The sequence below is a fragment of the Crinia signifera genome, chromosome 2 (genome assembly GCF_055691185.1).
Source record: "Crinia signifera chromosome 2, ASM5569118v1, whole genome shotgun sequence".
NCBI lineage: Eukaryota > Metazoa > Chordata > Amphibia > Anura > Myobatrachidae > Crinia > Crinia signifera.
This window is the reverse complement of record NC_139218.1, coordinates 100070482-100089952: the sequence shown is the minus strand read 5'-3', so window position 1 is coordinate 100089952 and position 19471 is coordinate 100070482. Positions and strand designations below refer to the sequence as shown.

General features: G+C 44.6%; 1 protein-coding gene across 7 annotated transcripts in view; it reads right to left on the bottom strand.

Moving 5' to 3' along the window:
* Positions 1-19471, bottom strand: part of LOC146058800 (uncharacterized) — a 508052-nt gene that overhangs the window by 18753 nt on the left and 469828 nt on the right. For 6 of the 7 annotated variants that reach the window (XM_083171024.1, XM_083171022.1, XM_083171023.1 and 3 more), the window contains one exon: positions 6295-6442. The exons of the other annotated variant lie outside the window; for it this stretch is intronic. In XM_083171024.1, the coding sequence (XP_083027150.1) occupies positions 6295-6442 (148 nt within the window). The remainder of the gene's footprint in view (positions 1-6294; positions 6443-19471) is intronic. 7 annotated transcript variants of the gene reach the window in all.

The window sequence follows — 19471 nt, the reverse complement described above, 5'->3', positions numbered from 1 at the left end:
AGGGTTGAAAAGAGGGCCTAAATTATATTTTTGCACCTGGGCCCCCAACCCATCCTGGCCACCAGTCCCAATATTCACAATGCTGACATGTTATCATGTAAAAATAACCCTGACCCTAATTCCAGCCTAACTCTGACTATTTGCCTACATTCTGACTGCCAATATTCATAAAGTCAACATTTTGGACATGTTAACATTACATCCATGTTCATATGTCAATTGTCAAAATTCGGACAATGTTAACTTTTTTGTGTTAACATACTAAATGTCGACATTGTGATGACATCCCTAATTGGGGGCACTACTGTCTAACATACAGTAATATGGGATTTCACAATGTAAATCTGGTAAGGGAATAAACCTGCTCTGTAAATTATAAACATTTATCAAAAAAATAAAAAATAAAAAAAATCGGACTAGACATACTATTAAATGCCTTAGCTCCTGTCATTTACTGTAATAGGAATTAAACAACTATTTAAATTATAGAGAGACCAATTTATGGGAAAACCATAAAAGAAAATGCACATTAATTATCTACAAGAATGTCACAGAAATCAGTTGAATTGTTCTATGACAGCGCTGGTACAATTAGGTTCCTTTATTTAAAAACGTTTATTTCTAGGCGTTATAGAATATGTATTTATTACACATTTTAGACACACATAGATCCCTGTGGAGGTTTTTTAATTTTAACTGGAGGAAATGCTTTGCTATGAATATTCTGTTACTCTAAGTGGACATTAGGCTTGTTTTAAACACTTACAGTACAAGCCCCTGTGCATTAAATTGGACACAGCTAAGTAATGAGACACAAAAGAAGAGAGAATAATGATTTATGGGGAGGCCAGTAGCATAGGGTTAACAGGCTTAATACTCCAGATGGGGAAGACAGCGGAATATAATTATTTATCAGTCAGCGCAGACGGAAGTAGGATGAATTCTTCTTGATAAAAAGATTTAACCCATCCTTCAACAATCCCTGCACACCAGGTAAGATAGATAGGGGAAGGTCGACAAGCATTAGGTCAACCACTGAAGGTTGAAACAAGCATTAGGTCGACATGGGGAAGGTTGACAGTCAAAAGGTCGCCATGGTTTTTTTTTCTTTTTTGAGCCGACATGTGCCCTACCATCCACTAGGGCACTGTCTGAGAACAAAATAGTGTGCCGAGCGTATCGAGGCACCGTGCCTGAAGCAGTACATGCTTTTTTTAGTGTCCATGTTGACTTTGTCGATATTCGTGTAAAAAAGTGAAAAACCCCATGTCGACCTTTTGACCGTCAACCTTCCCAATGTCTACGTTAAGTCAGGGCTGGCGACACCACTAGGCAGCTTTAGGCATTTGCCTAGGCCGCCGGCCACTGGAGGGCGGCAGTTCGGAGCAGCCAGGTCCCCCCCCGATGAAATGAGCGAAGGTGAGCAGAGGTGAACTCCCCCCCCCCCCTATATGCAGCAGGGGGGTCCGTGCTATCTGAGGGGTCCCTGCGGTGCTATCCGGCATGGAGGCTATATGCAGCAGGGGGGTCCACGCGGTCTGAGGGGTACCTCCGGCCAGGAGAGAGGGAGCCGCCCGCTGTACCGCCCAGCCGGAGTGAAGTGCTGCCCGCTGCCATCCATCATCATCCGCCGGACGGCAGCGTGGGAAGCGCTTCTGGGTTTGAAAACACTGGGTGCATGCTGATTGGCTGAGATTCAGCCAACCAGCGTGTGGCCAGTGTTTTCAAAATCAGAAGCGATTCCCGCGCCGCCGCCCGGCGGATGATGATGGACGGCAGCACTTCACTCCGGCTGGGCGGTACAGCAGGCGTCTCTCTCTCTCTCCTGGCCAGACGGCGGCACCCGATGGGGCTCTGTAAGTTGCTGTGGGCGCCGCAGGTACCCCTCAGATGGCGCGGACCCCCCCGCCCCTGTAGCCGGTGGGCACCGGGGCGCCCCCATCACACCTCGCCTGGGGCGCTCCGGTGCCTTGCACTGGCCCTGCGTTAAGTCATGACGACCTTCATGCATGTCGACCACCAGTCATGTTGACCTTCAGTGGTCAACCTAATGCTTGTCTTTCCTATGATCCATACCCGATACACAGACAGATTGATAAACTACTGGATATTAATCTGTTCATCAGGCGGTTACACCAAATCACGTGTCCCAGTAGGTCATATAAGGGAAAAAAGGACATGTTCACATAGTGTCGTATCGGTTAAAAATAATGCATTTTACTGCATTTATTTACACATATAAAGAACACCCAGGGAGGATACGCAGGAAAATGAGAGGTCCGTAAAAAAAAAAAAATTTTTAAGGAGTGAAATAACAGTCCAAAAAATCCTAATGGATAAAGGTAGATGGAGGTCAAATGAATTGAGGCGTTATGTGTAAAGCATGACTTCCCCTAATTATAAGGTTCCGTAGAGGAAGAGTGGGACAGGGTAGAAAAGTGCTTTAAATTGTGTGATTTATTTTTATTTTTATAAGCCTAAATGTCACATGTGTGACTAGCACATTTCTTCCACAGTACAAACAGTATGTGCGCCCCAACATGAACATTTTATTGTACAGTGAAGTGCAGATTCTTCTTAGCATTGGCTTTTTACTTTTCATTTGTCTCTGTTTTTCTCATGAGGTGGTATGTAATGAAGGCTTTTGTATGTTATGGGGGGATTTCAATCCGACCCACCAGTCAGAATCCCAGATGTTTTTGCCGGCTTCTGACACTAATGTTACAGTCAGAATTCAGTGTTTCGACTGTAGAGTGTCAGAAAGTCCACAGATCGGCGAAAAAACGGCCACCGATTGTCGCAAAACAGCTGCGGATTCAACAATCCATGTCCATTTCCAACAAAATAGATTAGACTTTAAAAAAAAGTAGAACCTGATAGCTTTCATTGCTGTTGGAAACGGCAACATTGAAAAGGCGAGTGACGATTTTTCCACCTGTCGGATACAGTATATCGGCACAGACTGAATACCGCCCAATGTCTCCATTCTTCATGCGAATAGTCATAATATCCTAGTGTCATTATATTTACATGTTCATAATGTTGATTTTGACCATGTTGACACCGATATAATGTAGGCATGATGATGATGATGTCAACACTGTCATTTTAATGTCAGTCTATACCAGGGAGGAGGAACCTTTGGCCCTCCAGCTGTTGTTGAACTACACATCCCAGCCTGCCCTGCAACAGTTGTAGCAAAACTGCAACTGCGTTGTGTAGTTCCACAACAGCTGGAGGGCCGAAGGCTCCCGATCCCTGGTCTATACAATGCTAGCCCAATGTCGATATTGATGGAATGTCAAAATCTTCCAGGTGTTGACATTTATAATAACGGGGACAGGCCTATGATGCAATTTTTGCTGCAAGATTGCAATTTTTACCGCAATTTGCATTATATTAAGTTGTTGATTTCTGGAAAACGTGCAAATTTTTTAACTAAAAATCACAATAGTCGAAATATCTATTATATCTACCCATTAAATGTCTTCCAAAATCACTGATTTCTATTTTTGACCAAAAACAGCTGCATAATATGTGCTAGATGAAATCAGAGCGTTTGCTAGACTTTTCAGGGAGTCTCCTGTAGAATGCAGGAGTGTAGGCTTCCATGGCCCACACATCACTGGGATGCTACCTTGATCATGTACACATAACTTCCCACACATCACTGGGGGGGACATTATCAGGATCTTGTACACTCATATTACACAGATTAAGCATAATGTGGTGACAGGATACAATTTATCAATAGACATGAACTCACAAAACTCCATAAAAAGTATAGGGGTCGATCCTATTAGCTGTGATTTATTCGCAAGTGCAAATCATCGTCGCACTGGCCACTCTTTACGGTGGCCGGAATTTTCCCCATAATGTTGCAATAAATTTTGCGCAAATTTGAGCTGAAATCAGCCTGCGAAGCATGCAAAATCAGGTGCCCGTGTAGGCGTTTAAAGTCAAACGCCATTGTAATGGCACCTCGCACCCTTCGCAATGAATAGGATTGATGACATAGAATCTTGGGATGGGGAAATCTGAAGAAAAGTCTCCCTCTTCCAAACCATGTGCCCTCTTAGTAATTATTGTCTGGCAATCATAATAATAGCACACAAAATAATAGAATTGATCATTTTGTACATGGGGGGTTCTAAAGGCCAGATCTCCCCTATGTTATATCAAATAAATAATATAAAGTCAATTAAATCAGTGCAGCTTGGACCAAACACTGTGGTTCACCGGGCATAAAATATTGACTAACCTGGTGGCTGCAGGATTTCAGCTCCATTCCAAGAAGATCCGTGTGGGCGGGCGGACTTTACGCCACATCATGACGTCATGCTGTATCAAAACATCACGCGCTGGACCCGCCCACACTATCCCTTGGGGGGACCGTAACATCCCAGTCTGACTGTCCATCAACACTGAACCATTTATGAAAGTCCAAAATATGAGCTCTATTGTATTACATGTCTAGGGGTTCATTCACTCTGTATGTGTATTTGTGTACATACAGTATAAATGAGTATCATTCGCCTGAGTAGTACAAGGAGCCATCCCATTACAAGTACTGTATGGCACCCCATGAGCATCCAAAGGCTACTCACTATACAAGTATGGCCCTCTATACTACATCTACTGTACATCATGTCCTGCGCAACAAACATTTTTGTTATCCATCCAGTATTCATTTAGCTAAGAAGGATCCTTCTCAGAAGGTGCAACATCCTGCACCCCATAAATGCTGGTATCTTGTGTAATGTACTTCCCATTAAAATGTAAGTGTTTAATCTAAAACAGCAAGAATGACATTTAAAAAAACACACACAATGGGCCTTATTCTGGTTGGAGCGGCCAAACGTGCGTACGTTCGCTATTAACGTACGCTAGCCGCACGCGGCCGTTGGGGTTAAGTCCACCCACAACTCAGCCGCATAAGTACGGGCATAAACAACGTAGAAGGGGAGTGGCGTACAAATGAGCGTACGCCAACGTACACGGACGGGCCAGCCCTTACACTCCGACAACTGGCGTACAACTGAGCGTACGCCGCCGTTTACGGACGTCTCTCGTCCGTCTTCCCACCGCCTTCTTGCGGAGATCTGAGCGTACGCCAGCTTGCACGGACGGGTCCCTATTGTTTTCAATAGAAAAGTCAGCTTATGTCACCGCTCGTGAGAGTGAGCGTACGTCCGTGTACGCTGATATACCCTTCATATATATGGACCTGCAAATCTTGCCTTTCAACTATAATTATGAAAATTAATTAATTGATTGAATTAATTAATGTGCAAAATAGTGGTCATGGGCTTAAAACATTGCTGAAACATCCTTTGTAGGTGTTAGATGTGGTTTATGTTATTGTATCCTAAATACAAAACCTATGTTTGTATTAGAGTGAACACGTTGACACATGTCGACTTGTGTAGATTGAGTGTGCTACTGTGTAAAGTCTATGAAAGCACGTAGTGAATGTGTATAACTGTTTAGCAAATACCTACCTTAGCATATATAAGCAGGTCTTAAAAAGATTCTTACCTTAAATTAAACAAACCATTAAATGTCGAGAAGTAAAGAAAGATAAGCTTCCAATGTGTTTGAGTGCTGTGTGTGGCTTGCAGGTAGTGAAATCATGGTTTGGACTTAATAGACTGCAGCATTGCTTATTACATTCAGGTGTATGTGTTTGAGTAGGAATCAGCGTTAATTAGCAAACCCAGGCGCACGCTGGCATGCGGTATCTGTAGGGGTGGTTTGAGATGGCGGTTGGCGGCCGCCTGTTTTGTGTCCGAAATGAACGGTGCCTTAGTCAATCGTGCGGTAGTAGCACCGCTCATTTTTGGTGCACACCCCCGTGTACGCCCATATTTACGCCCATTTTCCCTCATTATTTCGGCCGCTCCCCTCTTCACGCCCCTATGCCGCCCCCAATACCCGTACACTCGCGTACAGGTTTTTTCGCACGTAGAGACCCGTCCGTAAGCGTTGGTGAGTGGTCGCGCCTGCGCATTAGCGAATGTACGCATGCGCAGATCATAAAAAAACCCGGGACGTACGCGTACGGCCCGGCCGCTCCAACCAGAATAAGGCCCAATATGTGCTGCATATTTCCTAACCACAAAAATGACAATTTTTGAATATTTTTCAAATATAATAGAAATCAAAACATTTAAAAGCTACCAGCCATTATGGGAACAAACACCAACAGGCTTACATTACATACAGTATTGTATTGTAGACAGTAATTACAAACAAAATCTTGGAAAGAATATGTGACACATGTCAGATGCTTACCCTCAGCGACGTCAGAGTCAGTTGGCTCCAAGTTTCCTTGTCTAACACAAAAACAAACGCGTTTGCCAGTCCATGGAGTGGAGCGCTCATGACATGCAGTAATGTGAGGATGAACACAGGATGACTTGGGTAGAAGGCATTATGGAGTCTAGGAGATAAAACACATGCACATCAGACACAAGGTCAATACTATCTATATATATAAAAGGCTTAATATTCCTCACCTCTGAGGTACCACCAGAGGCCACTCAATAGACAGAATTACTCCTTAACAGAAAATGAAAGCAAAATGATCTGTATCAAACTTGCTGGATATGGGGATTGGTGGTAGCAGCAGATAGGGACTAAGCCGTCATCTGACGGTCTTTTAACTTTTTATTTAATTTAATTGCTTTTTATATTTTTGGACGTTACTCAGCAGGGTACTTGTTTAGTTTCACGGCGGCAGCACGAGCACGCTGAAGCTATGAATATTGGCAGCTTGCCAAACTGCCTTAAGCCACGCTATCAGCGTTTGATTTCTGGCAGCTTGCCAGCTGCTTAGTTGTTTTAGTTTCAGGGTGGCAGCGCTGCCGCCTTACTTCTGTCATGTACGTTATCAGCGTGCTACGCTGACTCCTCCAAGGCAGCCCAGCGCTGCTACTCCTAACCTCCTGTGAAGTGAGCGCCTCTCACACAGTGCTTGTGCCCGCATGATATCCTCTCTCTGTGGAGAGGGCATCATGAGGGCGCCGGCAGAGAGGCGCACCATCTTTGTGATACGTAGGAGCGTATCAGATGCTCCAGCAATGAGACTCCTGCGTCTGAGCAGCGCGAGCCTCTCCTGTCCAAAGAGCGGGTGCGGACGCAATTGCGTATCATGCACAATGAAGGAGGCATTTGCCAATGCTCCATGTAACAAACTGGCAAATGCCTCCATTTCATACCCCCACTATCCACGCCATCCCGAAGCGTGGCGAGCGACGGTGTTACGCGTCCTACCAACCTTTTCATACCCCCACCATCCACGTCAGCGTGGAGTTGATTTTATATAGTGTGGCGAGCGCAGCGAGGCCGAAGCATGGCGAGCGCAGCGTGCCCCGCGAGGGGACGCGGAATACATGTGAAGTTATCTGCTGCGCTCACCATGCTTCGAGCTTGGTGGCTCGCTGCGCTCGCCACACTATATATCAACTCCACGCCGACGTGGATGGTGGGGGTATGAAAAGGTTGGTAGGATGCGTAGTGCCGCCGCTCGCCATGCTTTCGGGATGGTGTGGATGCTGGGGGTGTTTCAGGAACACATTCAAACCTGCCACATCATACATCTGAGCAATAGCTACTCAGAGGTCAGAGGCAGGAGGGTGCTGCTTTGCATTGCTACTGGAGCGTCTGAGACGCTCCTACGTATCACAAAGATGGAGTGCCTCTCCGCCGGCACCCTCATGATGTCCTCTCCACAGAGAGGATATCATGCGGGCACAAGCGCTGTGTGAGAGGCGCTTACTTCACAGGAGGTTAGGAGTAGCAGTGCTGGGCTGCCTTGGAGGAGTCAGCGTAGCACGCTGATAAGGAACATGACAGAAGTAAGGCGGCAGCACTGCCACCCTGAAACTAAAAAACTAAGCAGCTGGCAAGCTGCCAGAATTCAAACAGTCGCTACGCTGATAGCGTGGCTTAAGGCAGTTTGGCAAGCTGCCAATATTCATAGCTTCAGTGTCCTCGCGCTACCGTCGTGAAACTAAACAAGTACCCTCAGCAGAAACACGCACAGTAAAATAGCGTAGTTTTGCCCATATGCAATTTCAATGTACCCAAACTGCATAGGGCTCTGCTCAGCCACATTTGTGTGTTCTGATTTATGTACTGTAGCATTCATTGTACAGACTCAGAAAGGATAAGCTACAGTAAGCCTCACTGAGTGAACTGCATGTTCTGCTCTGTAACTGCACCGTTGTCTATACTTTGTGTGACTTTAAAATCCAATGGAATATTGGTAATACAACCCCCTGAGAATAAACTGCAACATGTACATAAACCAGTTGCAGATCTAAAGCATGTGTGATACATCATTATATCCATTCTCTATACAGATGTGTTCTATTAAAGCATGTTTACCCCAGTAGTTAGTATGAATTCTTTATGCTATCCATCGCTGATTTATTGTGATTTAATGGCAAATAATATTGTGAGTATGATCGATGCATCAATTTTTAATGACATTTACAGTAATAATTACCTTTATTACTGTATATACAATAAGAGTATTTCAAAGTAAACCATGATCTCTATACATGGAGATCCTTTAACCACAGAGTCTGCTTCCAAGGAAAGGAATTCTCTTGGAAGATCTCTTCAGCCCACTCATCTGTGATTCTACTATGGGAAGGTGTGCTTTGAAAATGTCAAAGATTGGACTGTTTTGAACATATTTTAAATACAAACCCCCTTCCTCCAGTGTCACAGTAGCAGAAGTCTGATGTCCTAGTAGAGGGATACTTTCTAAAAATCTGTTCTGTTGATAGTACCGTGTCCAAGGCACTGATCAGGGGCAGATTAAGGTCTGTGGGGGCCCTGGACAACAAAATTGTGGGGGCCCCCACAGACACCAACAACCCCCCCCCCCCCCGGAACCATAACCCCGCTGGGCACCAGACCCTACATCACCCATACCCCTGCCGTGCACCAGACCCCACGTCACCCATACCACACCCAGCGACCAGGCATCAGATCCCAAGTCACCCATTCCACACCCAGTGGCTCCCCCCCCTCGGTATCCCCCCCCGGAACCGGACCCCACATCACCTATACCCCTGCTGGGCACCAGACCCCATATCACCCATACCCCTGCAGGGCACCAGACCCCATACCACACCCAGCGGCCAGGCATTAGATCCCATTCCCAAGGCACCCATTCCACACCCACCAGACCCTCCCCCCGCAGACACATCCCCCCTCGGTATTAACACCCCCCGCAGACACATCCCCCCGCAGACACATCCCCGCTTGGTACCTGGGCAGCACTGGGGGTCCCTGCAGTGGTCTGAGCAGTCAGCGCCCTGGTCCTCCCTGCAGTGTATGGGAAGTTAGCGGCGGGGTCCCGGCAGCAGATGAGAACTAGTAGCAGTATTGGCTACTAGTTCCCATCTGCAGCAGGGACCCTGTCGCTGACTTCCCATCTGCGGCAGGAACCCTGTTGCTGACCGCCCAGACCGCTGCAGGGACCCCCTGCCCATCTGTGCTGTGCCAGCTCGCGAATCCCACTGCCCAAGAATGGGGCAGCAGTGCCGGTGTGGGGGCCCCTTATGTTGGGGTCCCGGGGCGACCGCCCCTGTCGCCCCGTGCTTAATCCACCACTGTCACTGATGGTCAAAGTTCTCTACACCTTACAAACTGCAAATGTCTCTCTTTTATAGAAATGGTTTGCCAGCGCTGGCCTAATTGATCTACACAAGTTGGTTGACAATAACCATAAAAAGGTAATATGATATAATCTTTTACTCAGTTTTGGAAAAATGTGTGACTTTTTACTTGAATTTTACTAACAACATATACCACGATTGAAGTCACAGAGGTGACATACATTTTTTCGATGATTTTTATATATTGTGTTTTATATTATTATGAGTTATATTATTATTGATTTTTACATTTGTCTTAATTCTAGTTAATAAATATTATTTAACATTGTGAACCGTCTTGTGTAGATCATTAAGCCAGAGCTGGCAAACCAGTTCTATATTCTACCTTTTTAGGGGAGTGACTACCCCTTTCCAGCTGCTGATAATTTCTCACCACACATCCATTACTTTGATGTCTCACTTTTAGTAGGATACAGTATATGGGGGGCACATGTAATAGTGTCTGACGTGTTCGGACCCTATTATATAAGCCCCATCATTTAAACAATTTCATGTAAAGGATTTTCTACCTTAATTAATATTTTTCTGGCCTACACCTATCTAAGTTCAGTTTTGTCCTAGGAGGGCTTGCATTTCTGTTTCTTCAACATGCAGCAAACAAACTTTGGCTTTGCTGGTCCCGCAGTGACCAGACCAAGAAGGTGGTAGAAACCAAAAAGTAAAGCAATTCATAGGTTCATAAAATGGTCATAGACAAGTAAACCACTGAAACAAGGACAATCTCAGAGATATTTCTCCAGGAAATAGCATTAATAGGGCCAGATGCAGTGGCACAGGTGGGATTTACAAAGGGGAGTTTCCAAATGTAATCTAAAGTCTCCCGCTCGCAGCGCATTGGAGTACGTAAGGGAGTCTGGGGGAGCGGTAACAGACCTGGAAATTGGTATTTTTATACACTGGATACTGTATGGAATACAGTATTACTATTTATCAGTACAGCTGGTCTATGGCATAGGCTGTTTCAAACATTTAAATAAGATAAGTGGTCAGGAAAAGGTTAAACATATCATAATAAATAAATAAATAAATAAATAAATAAATACACATTCATAGAGTAATAGAACAGTACTGCACTTTCTAATCTCACAATATCCCACTTCATAGTAAGGCTACTGTCTCTTCCTCCTGACAGCTGCTCTCTGGTCCAATGCTTGAGGACTCACACATACAGTAAATGTTGTAGAAGAAGCTGGTACACTGGGCATGTGCAGCAGCTCTGCTCTGTCCCTTACACTGCATGCTGTGGTGGCAGCTCTATTGATCATATTATATACCAGTGCAATTGTCATATATTAAGGCACTTGCCGCGAGCAGAACCCCCACCGCCCCCCCACCCCCCCGCCCCTGCGTTTGCCTAGGTGACATCATCAATTGACATCATCAAACTCTTTTACAGCTTATTTAATAGACCCTTTAGTGAGAAAATTAGCACATGGAAATAGGAAAATGCAATGATAAAATCATTTCAAATGTATCTATACTTAACACTGGAGAGGTGTAATGGGGTGCAAAGGGGTGCTCAGTAAGGGCATAGTCACACAAACGCAGTCAACGAAAACCAGCACGTACAGAATACCTCACACTAGTCCTGGGAACAGGACATTGATCAGGATTTGCAGAGGGGCTCAGAGGTGAAGCTTTTGCATTTAAAAGTGTAAACGATGCTAAATAACCATATATACAGGTATATACATGTAATATATTCAGAATACTATAAAAATCTGATCAAGCTGGTTCCTGAGTAAACATAGCAAAGCCTCTGTCAGCCTACTGGAGGTTAATATACAGTTTTTCTCTTGTGATATAAATTCAAGAATAGGAAATATCCTCAGAAATGCCAGGCAACAGAGTACATGAAAGGCAACACTTTCCTCCATTGAGGCCCTAGTCTGTAGCTTAATCCATTGTGCAGAAAGTCTTGGGTTACTGTCAGGTCAACGGGTCATTTTGGTTCAACACGGACATAAAGTTAACCAGTCATATAAGACCACCAGCATTACTGAATTATCCTTCCTTCCTTCCTTCCTTCTGGAAAGGGGTAATTTTCTTTAAAAATGTTTTATCGACAAGTGGCTTTTCACTGCAATTTGTTCTCTCTTCTTGCACATGCACAGTTCTTATTAGTGTTTTTATGAGGACACTGGATACTGGGTATAATGTCTTACTGTTAATGAGTCCCTTGCAAGTGCAGGAGAAACTAATGTTCTAGCTCTACAGTCTCACTACAGTATTAGAACAAAAAAAGTAAAGATAACCTAATTATTGTTTTTTAAGTAATACTTTAGAGATTTTCATGGAGGTTTTTATTTGACAAAAGTAGGTGGAATGGAGTAATTATTAGACAGAAATACCTATTTCTAGGCCCGCCACGCACCCCTGTGCGGGCGGGGTATGAGGTGGCGGGCCTGGCCATTTGCATATGGGAATGCCCAGCGTTTCATGGGCATTCCCATGAGAACACTGGGCTCTCATGCAAATGCCCCGATGACCGGATATCAGTTGCCAGCCCACTTCCTCCTGAGCGTCAAGACTGGGTGGAACTGAGTTCCACCACCTGTAATACTGAGGTGGAACTAGTTAAACCTCCACCTTGGCTATACTAACAGGTTGCAAGGAGTTATTGAAAACCCTACCACCGGATCTAACTTTTCCAAATGGGGGGAGCAGAGGGGGTATAATTAGGTAGCAGAGGGAAATGAGTTCCTCCACCTCTCCAGGACCAATTTAAGCCCTGGCTGCCAGGAAACAAAACTTGGAAGACTTACTCTGATCCAGCATGGGGAAAGAAACTATTTCATGTAAAGAATTTTTACATGAAATTGTAATAACACAGAAAAATGTTTGGGTTTTGTGCACTACCTTTGATAACAGCAGGACATTCTAGTTGAGCAATGATCCGGCCAGCCAGGCATGTCCACCACTGGCAGTTCATCAAACCTGTCCCCATGACATGACATCACTGTACACTTTTACAAGTTTGGTGAAAAATTCAAACTTCTAATAACAGAAATATGTTCACAATCTATGTTTGACCATGTTCCCTTCAGCCAAGCCATCTAACAGCTGATATTGGGACAGTATGACTGACAGGAGGATCATTCTAATGGTCGAGATGCGGTGGTCTACCTGGCCTGGCTGAAATTAGACTGAAATTCAGAACATTACACGTGAGAGGTCTTGTTACCTTACTTACTGAACCACCTTTTGTATTTTTATTTGCTACAGTACTTTAGATACACTATTTTATCATGCATATTTTTCAGATATACTTTCAAGGTGGCATAAGTCCACATCCAAGCCATGTCAACATCAGTACATAACTAAATAGCTATTCTTATCAAGTCCTTGAAAAGAATGACACGTTGACTGAATGCTGAACACTTTACATTTTATTCTGCATTTAACTCAGCTGACTTTATGACACAACTGTTTCTGCAGGAATTTTGTTATTACAAGGACCTAGAATTTCAGAAAATAAAAAATTAAGTAAGAAGCACAAACTGAAAGTACAGTATGCAGTAGGGAATACACACACACACACACACACACACACACGTGTGCATACACAAGAGGGGACCCAAAATTGTGTTATATGAGGCAGGGTGCTTGTAGTACGGGCTTGCGTGGATAGGTGAATGTTTGCACGGGAAGGTGTTTTTTTTTTATGAGTTATTCAATATTTTGCCTATTTTTGTGATGGCTTATTTACATGAACAATGTGTTGCTGTGAAGTTTTGTTTAATTTTGGAACAAATAGCTTACAAGAAAGCTTCCATAAGTAAGTTTACAAATGGTTCTCCCATTTCAAACGTGTTGAAATGTCAACTGATGATCAACCACCCAAACTGATGTAAATGTGACAACTATTCATCAAGCAATTCTGAAAAATCACCATCAGAACATTGTGATTTTTTCAGAATTGCTTGATGAATAGTTGTCACATTTACATCAGTTTGGGTGGTTGATCATCAGTTGACATTTCAACACGTTTGAAATGGGAGAACCATTTGTAAACTTACTTATGGAAGCTTTCTTGTAAGCTATTTGTTCCAAAATTAAACAAAACTTCACAGCAACACATTGTTCATGTAAATAAGCCATCACAAAAATAGGCAAAATATTGAATAACTCATAAAAAAAAAACACCTTCCCGTGCAAACATTCACCTATCCACGCACCAATGGGAACATTTTAAAGGACCAGGATAATTCTATGGGGTCCCTTAGGACTTGCTGGGCCCTAAGCAGGCCCATACACCTCGTATTCATCTACCACACAATATTTAATTGAACATTGATCTAAGGGCCATATTCAGTAAAGCAGAAAAGCAAGCAAATTTTGTCTCTGGAATGCTGCTATGCATGGAGATAAAATACATTTACATTTTATCTGTGCAGGGTAAATACTGGCTTAGTTTGCATGTAGCCCATAGATGTTACACAGCTTTACTTTTAGATGGTAATTTACATTTTAGTTTAAACACACCCCACCCAAATCTAAATCTTTCTGCACATGTTACATCTGCCCCACCTGCAGAGCAACATGGTTTTTTAACAAAGCCAAAATCAAGTAAGTATGGAACAATTTCAAAGAATAGTGACAAGGTCTTCCTAATTGTTGGTGCATTGACAGGAGTTACTTTCAAACAATAAAAAAAACAAACGGAAATCAGGATAACCGTTCATGTCTGTGTTTCAGTGAATTCAAGGAGCAAAAACCAGCACAATGCACCAAATTCTCAAATAAATGCTAGTTATATTTTTGTGGTACAGCCTTTATGTTCAAGGTCCAGACCAAACAAAGGTGCTAATGTGACAAAACATCCTTGAGAAAATGTGACTTGAGGGATCCTCAGAGATTTATAATTGTATCCTGCAATAATTTTCTCCAGAAGTCGTGCACAAAAGCATAAAATAGCTCTTCCAAAGACTCCTCACGCTGTACAGTAGAAAAAAATAAGTGTGCGTATAACCTGTCATAGCTACACAAAGACAAATAATAATAATAATTATCATCATGATAATAGTATATTATCTGGCAGCATTTGCTTTGCTCCCCTTTGAAGATTCAGTCATATCTGAACACATATGCATTAAGCATTAAGCAGCATGGAAGCCTCAGTTCTGCGGAACATGAATCATATAACATTCGCTTTATGAATTATTCACTGACAGGGAAAAAACACACGCATTATTTTCATCTATACTTTTGCTTAATGAACAAAGCTAGCGAAAAGGGTTTCAAAATAACTATTGTGAGAGCACCTTACTGTCTTTAAATCAGGTATTTCCAAATTATGGGCAAAAAGTTCAAAATGATCTTACTTGCGTATAAAGTTAAAGACACAAACATATATATATTTGTATACACATTTTCCCAGGAACTGGTGATATACAGTGGATTTGGAAGAGGTGGTTAAAAATATTCATCTCACCACAGTATACTTCACTTCAACGTATATAACCATTTTTACCACCTTCAACAATGAATATTTATGCATGCAAGTCCAAAGGATTAATGTTGCTCCTGAGGAAGTCCTAATGGACGAAACGCGTAGTGTTATGATCTTGGACTGAATAGTCTGACTTTGGAATCACTGTTGGAATCTATTTTGGAAATGTTCACATGAAGAATCCAAGGATAAATTATTTTATTGTCTCTGAATAAATATATTTGATTTTACTACTGTTTTATAATTATTGATAAAATCTGATATTGGTGAATCTATATAGAGCGCACTTCTATTCTTCCTTATTTCTATATATAGTTGTTTATTTATATGGAAGCGATACATCTGTCAGAACAGACTTAGGTCTACAGTCATTAGGTCGACCCCGGAAGGTTGACTGTCCCCAAGGTCGACATGCTAAAGGTCGACATGGCTAAAGGTCGACATGACTTAAGGTCGACATGTGCCAAGGTCGACATGGTTTTAGGTCGACAGTCATTAGGTCGACATGAGTTTTTCACTGTTTTTTGTCCTGAATGTCGACACAGTCGACATGGACACAGTTGGAGTTGAACCGCAGCCGCTCGCAATGCTTCGGGCACACTATTTTATTCTCCCACCACGCCCTAGTGGATGGTAGGGCATGAAATACCGCCTGTCGGCACATGTCGGTTAAAAAAAAAACAGTGAAAAACTCATGTCGACCTAATGACTTTTGACCTAAAACCATGTTGACCTTGGCCCATGTCGACCTTAAGTCATGTCGACCTTGAGCCATGTCGACCTTGGCCCATGTCGACCTTAAGTCATGTCGACCTTGAGCCATGTCGACCTTTAACCCTGTCGACCTTGGGGACAGTCGACCTTCCGGGGTCGACCTAATGACTGTCGCCCTAAGTCTGGTCTGACAGATGACCGTTTCCCATTTATATAATGGGAGAAAATTTTAGAGGCCGGGAAAAAGTCGGACTAAGGTGCCGATTCAGGATCGCTTAGAGCAATCCGAATTTGGCCCCAGTCCCGACGGTCGGGTTTGTGCATGCGCATTTCTGCGCATGTGCAAACCCCAGCACCGAACGGGGAGTCACATACCGGGCCATTTTTTGCAGGGAGGGAGGGCTGGGGGGCAGAAACGGGGCATTTTATGAGTGTCCCAATGAAAATGCTGGGCATTCCCCCGTGAACACAGGCAGACCCGATGCCTGCTGGGGGGCAAGCTGCTGACTTCATATAACGTCAGCACCCACCACCTCTTTGGCAGACACCGACTGCCAAAGAGGTTCAGACTGACTTTTATTTCCGAAGGGGAGAAAAATCATTCGATGTTTGGGGTCCATTGAATGATTTCACTCCTCTTTGGCAGCATGCAAAGGGATGTGATTGCATAAATGCCCTCATATGGTACCAAAGGGATTCGCTGGTGGGGAGCGGACATTCGGCCAGGCGGCGGGCAGTGTTTCTGGGCTAAGCAGCGAATCACTGCTGTTTAGCAAGCCTCAATGAATCAGGCCCTAAGTCAGATGTTATAATGTCTGACTTTTTACTGGGACTCTGCGTTGTATAGTAGAATAGTTGCAGGCCAGGATGTAATGGTAGCCCAGTTAGCAAGTCTCACACAAAGTCTTACCAGCTGCTCTTATGTGGATCCGAAAATCTATGACTTCTAATAACCACAGGCACTATTACATGTGCTGACTTTGCAGAAATTCCGACCAATAATTTCTCCCAATACTTCCCAGCCATTATGTTTGTTTATCCAAATATTTTGCCCTTCCTTTGTTGTGGGAGACCCCTGTGGCGGCTTTTGGTGTCCACTACACCCTCTGATCATAGGCGAATCTAGAATTATGGTAATGGGTGGTCCCAGATCTAGACACAGTAGCAGGGGGACCTTTGCGCGGCGTAGCCGCATGCCAAAAAAGGGGCGTGGCCTCATGGGAAGGAGGCGTAGAATCACAAAAAGGGGTGTGGTATTACACTTTAGACCATACAGAGTAATGCCCATTACACATTTTAGAAAACTCCGTAATACCCATTACACATAAAGCCACATGCCATAACGCCAATTACACATAAGGCCACACACCATAATGCCCATTACACATTGTGCCACACATCATGATGCCCATTACATACTATATAACAAACCGTAATGCCCATTACATATTTGCCACATAAGTGCTGCTTACCTACGTGCTCATTGCTAGGGGGTTCTTGCTTGATGGCACCAAGCTTATCAAATTCCAGAACCAGTCATAGAACCTTGCGTTCTGGTGGAATCGATGCAATAAAGAATACAGTATCTATCCTTATGTATCAATGCCTATTTCCCTATAGATTGTAAGCTTGTGAGCAGGGCCCTCCTACATTTTGACTGTCTGTAAATACCCTGTTTGGTTGTATCACTGTCTGCTATTGTAAAGCGCAACGGAATATGCTCCGCTATATAAGAAACTGTTAATAAATAAATAAATAAAATAGTACCCATTACACATGATGCCGCACACCATAGTACCCATTACACATGATGCTGCGCACCATAGTACCCATTACACATGATGCTGCACACATAATGCCGCTTACACATGATACAGCACACCTTAATGCGCCTTACACATTAAGCCACACATTATGCATAATGCCCCCACATACCGCCACTTGTAGCATCCCTTAAGCCAGGGGTGGCCGGACTTTCGTAACCCAGGATCTACTTTTTGTGCACTTACTCACCGGTGATCTACCGGCGTTTACCACTTCATAAAATATTCCCCTCCCAGTGAATAACCCCCCCCCCCGTGTAATTCTACCCTGTGCAGAATACCCTCCATATGCACCAGCATCATCCGCAGTAATAGCGGACAAGCTTTAATAATGGTAATGGTGGTCAAGCAATTCTAGACTTTGGCACACCAAAAGTTTAAAGAGACAGCGTGCACTGAAGGTAGGGCGATAGTGGGTGACTGGCGAGGCTGGGGAGACAGGGAGATAGTGGGTGACTGGCGAGGCTGGGGAGAAAGGGAGATAGTGGGTGACTGGCGAGGCTGGGGAGACAGGGAGATAGTGGGTGACTGGCGAGGCTGGGGAGAAAGGGAGATAGTGGGTGACTGGCGAGGCTGGGGAGACAGGGAGATAGTGGATGACTGGCGAGGCTGGGGAGACAGGGAGATAGTGGATGACTGGCGAGGCTGGGGAGACAGGGAGATAGTGGATGACTGGCGAGGCTGGCGAGACAGGGAGATAGTGGGTGACTGGCGAGGCTGGGGAGACAGGGAGATAGTGGATGACTGGAGAGGCTGGGGAGACAGGGAGTTAGTGGGTGACTGGCGAGGCTGGGGAGACAGGGAGATAGTGGGTGACTGGAAAGGCTGGGGAGACAGGGAGATAGTGGGTGACTGGCGAGGCTGGGGAGACAGGGAGATAGTGGGTGACTGGCGAGGCTGGGGAGACAGGTAGATAGTGGATGACTGGCGAGGCTGGGGAGATAGTGGGTGACTGGCGAGGCTGGGGAGACAGGGAGATAGTGGATGACTGGAGAGGCTGCGGAGACGGGGAGATAGCGGATGACTGGCGAGGCTGGGGAGACAGGGAGATAGTGGGTGACTGGCGAGGCTGGGGAGACGGGGAGATAGTGGGTGACTGGCGAGGCTGGGGAGACAGGGAGATAGTGGATGACTGGAGAGGCTGGGGAGACAGGGAGATAGTGGATGACTGGCGAGGCTGGGGAGATAGTGGGTGACTGGCGAGGCTGGGGAGACAGGGAGATAGTGGGTGACTGGCGAGGCTGGGGAGACAGGGAGATAGTGGGTGACTGGCGAGGCTGGGGAGACAGGGAGATAGTGGGTGACTGACGAGGCTGGGGTGATAGAAATAGTGGGTGACTGGCAAAGCTGGTGTGACGGAGATAGCTAGTGACTGGGGAGGCTTGGGGGATGGAGATAGAGGGTGAGTGGGGAATCTGGGGTGATGAAAGGAATATATATATATATATATATATATATATATATATATATATATATATATATATATAGCAGTATTTTGGCACTCCCATAGACAGGTAAATTACTGCAGCCTGTTCCCCAACAAATACTATCCATGGACTACAAGGGTGCAGCATAATCATAAATACACACACTATATTTAAATAAAGGCTCCTCCTCCACCCCGGCCTCCATGACCCCTCACCTTGCCAATTGTCTCCAATTGCTCCGTCCCCGACTGTCATGTCATATCCATGTTCAGTGCCCCAGCAGCAGACACTTAATTCAGGTCTGACTTTTCCGCTCCGGATCTGACCCAGCCGCCTGCTGTATTGCTCTGGGAGTAGCTA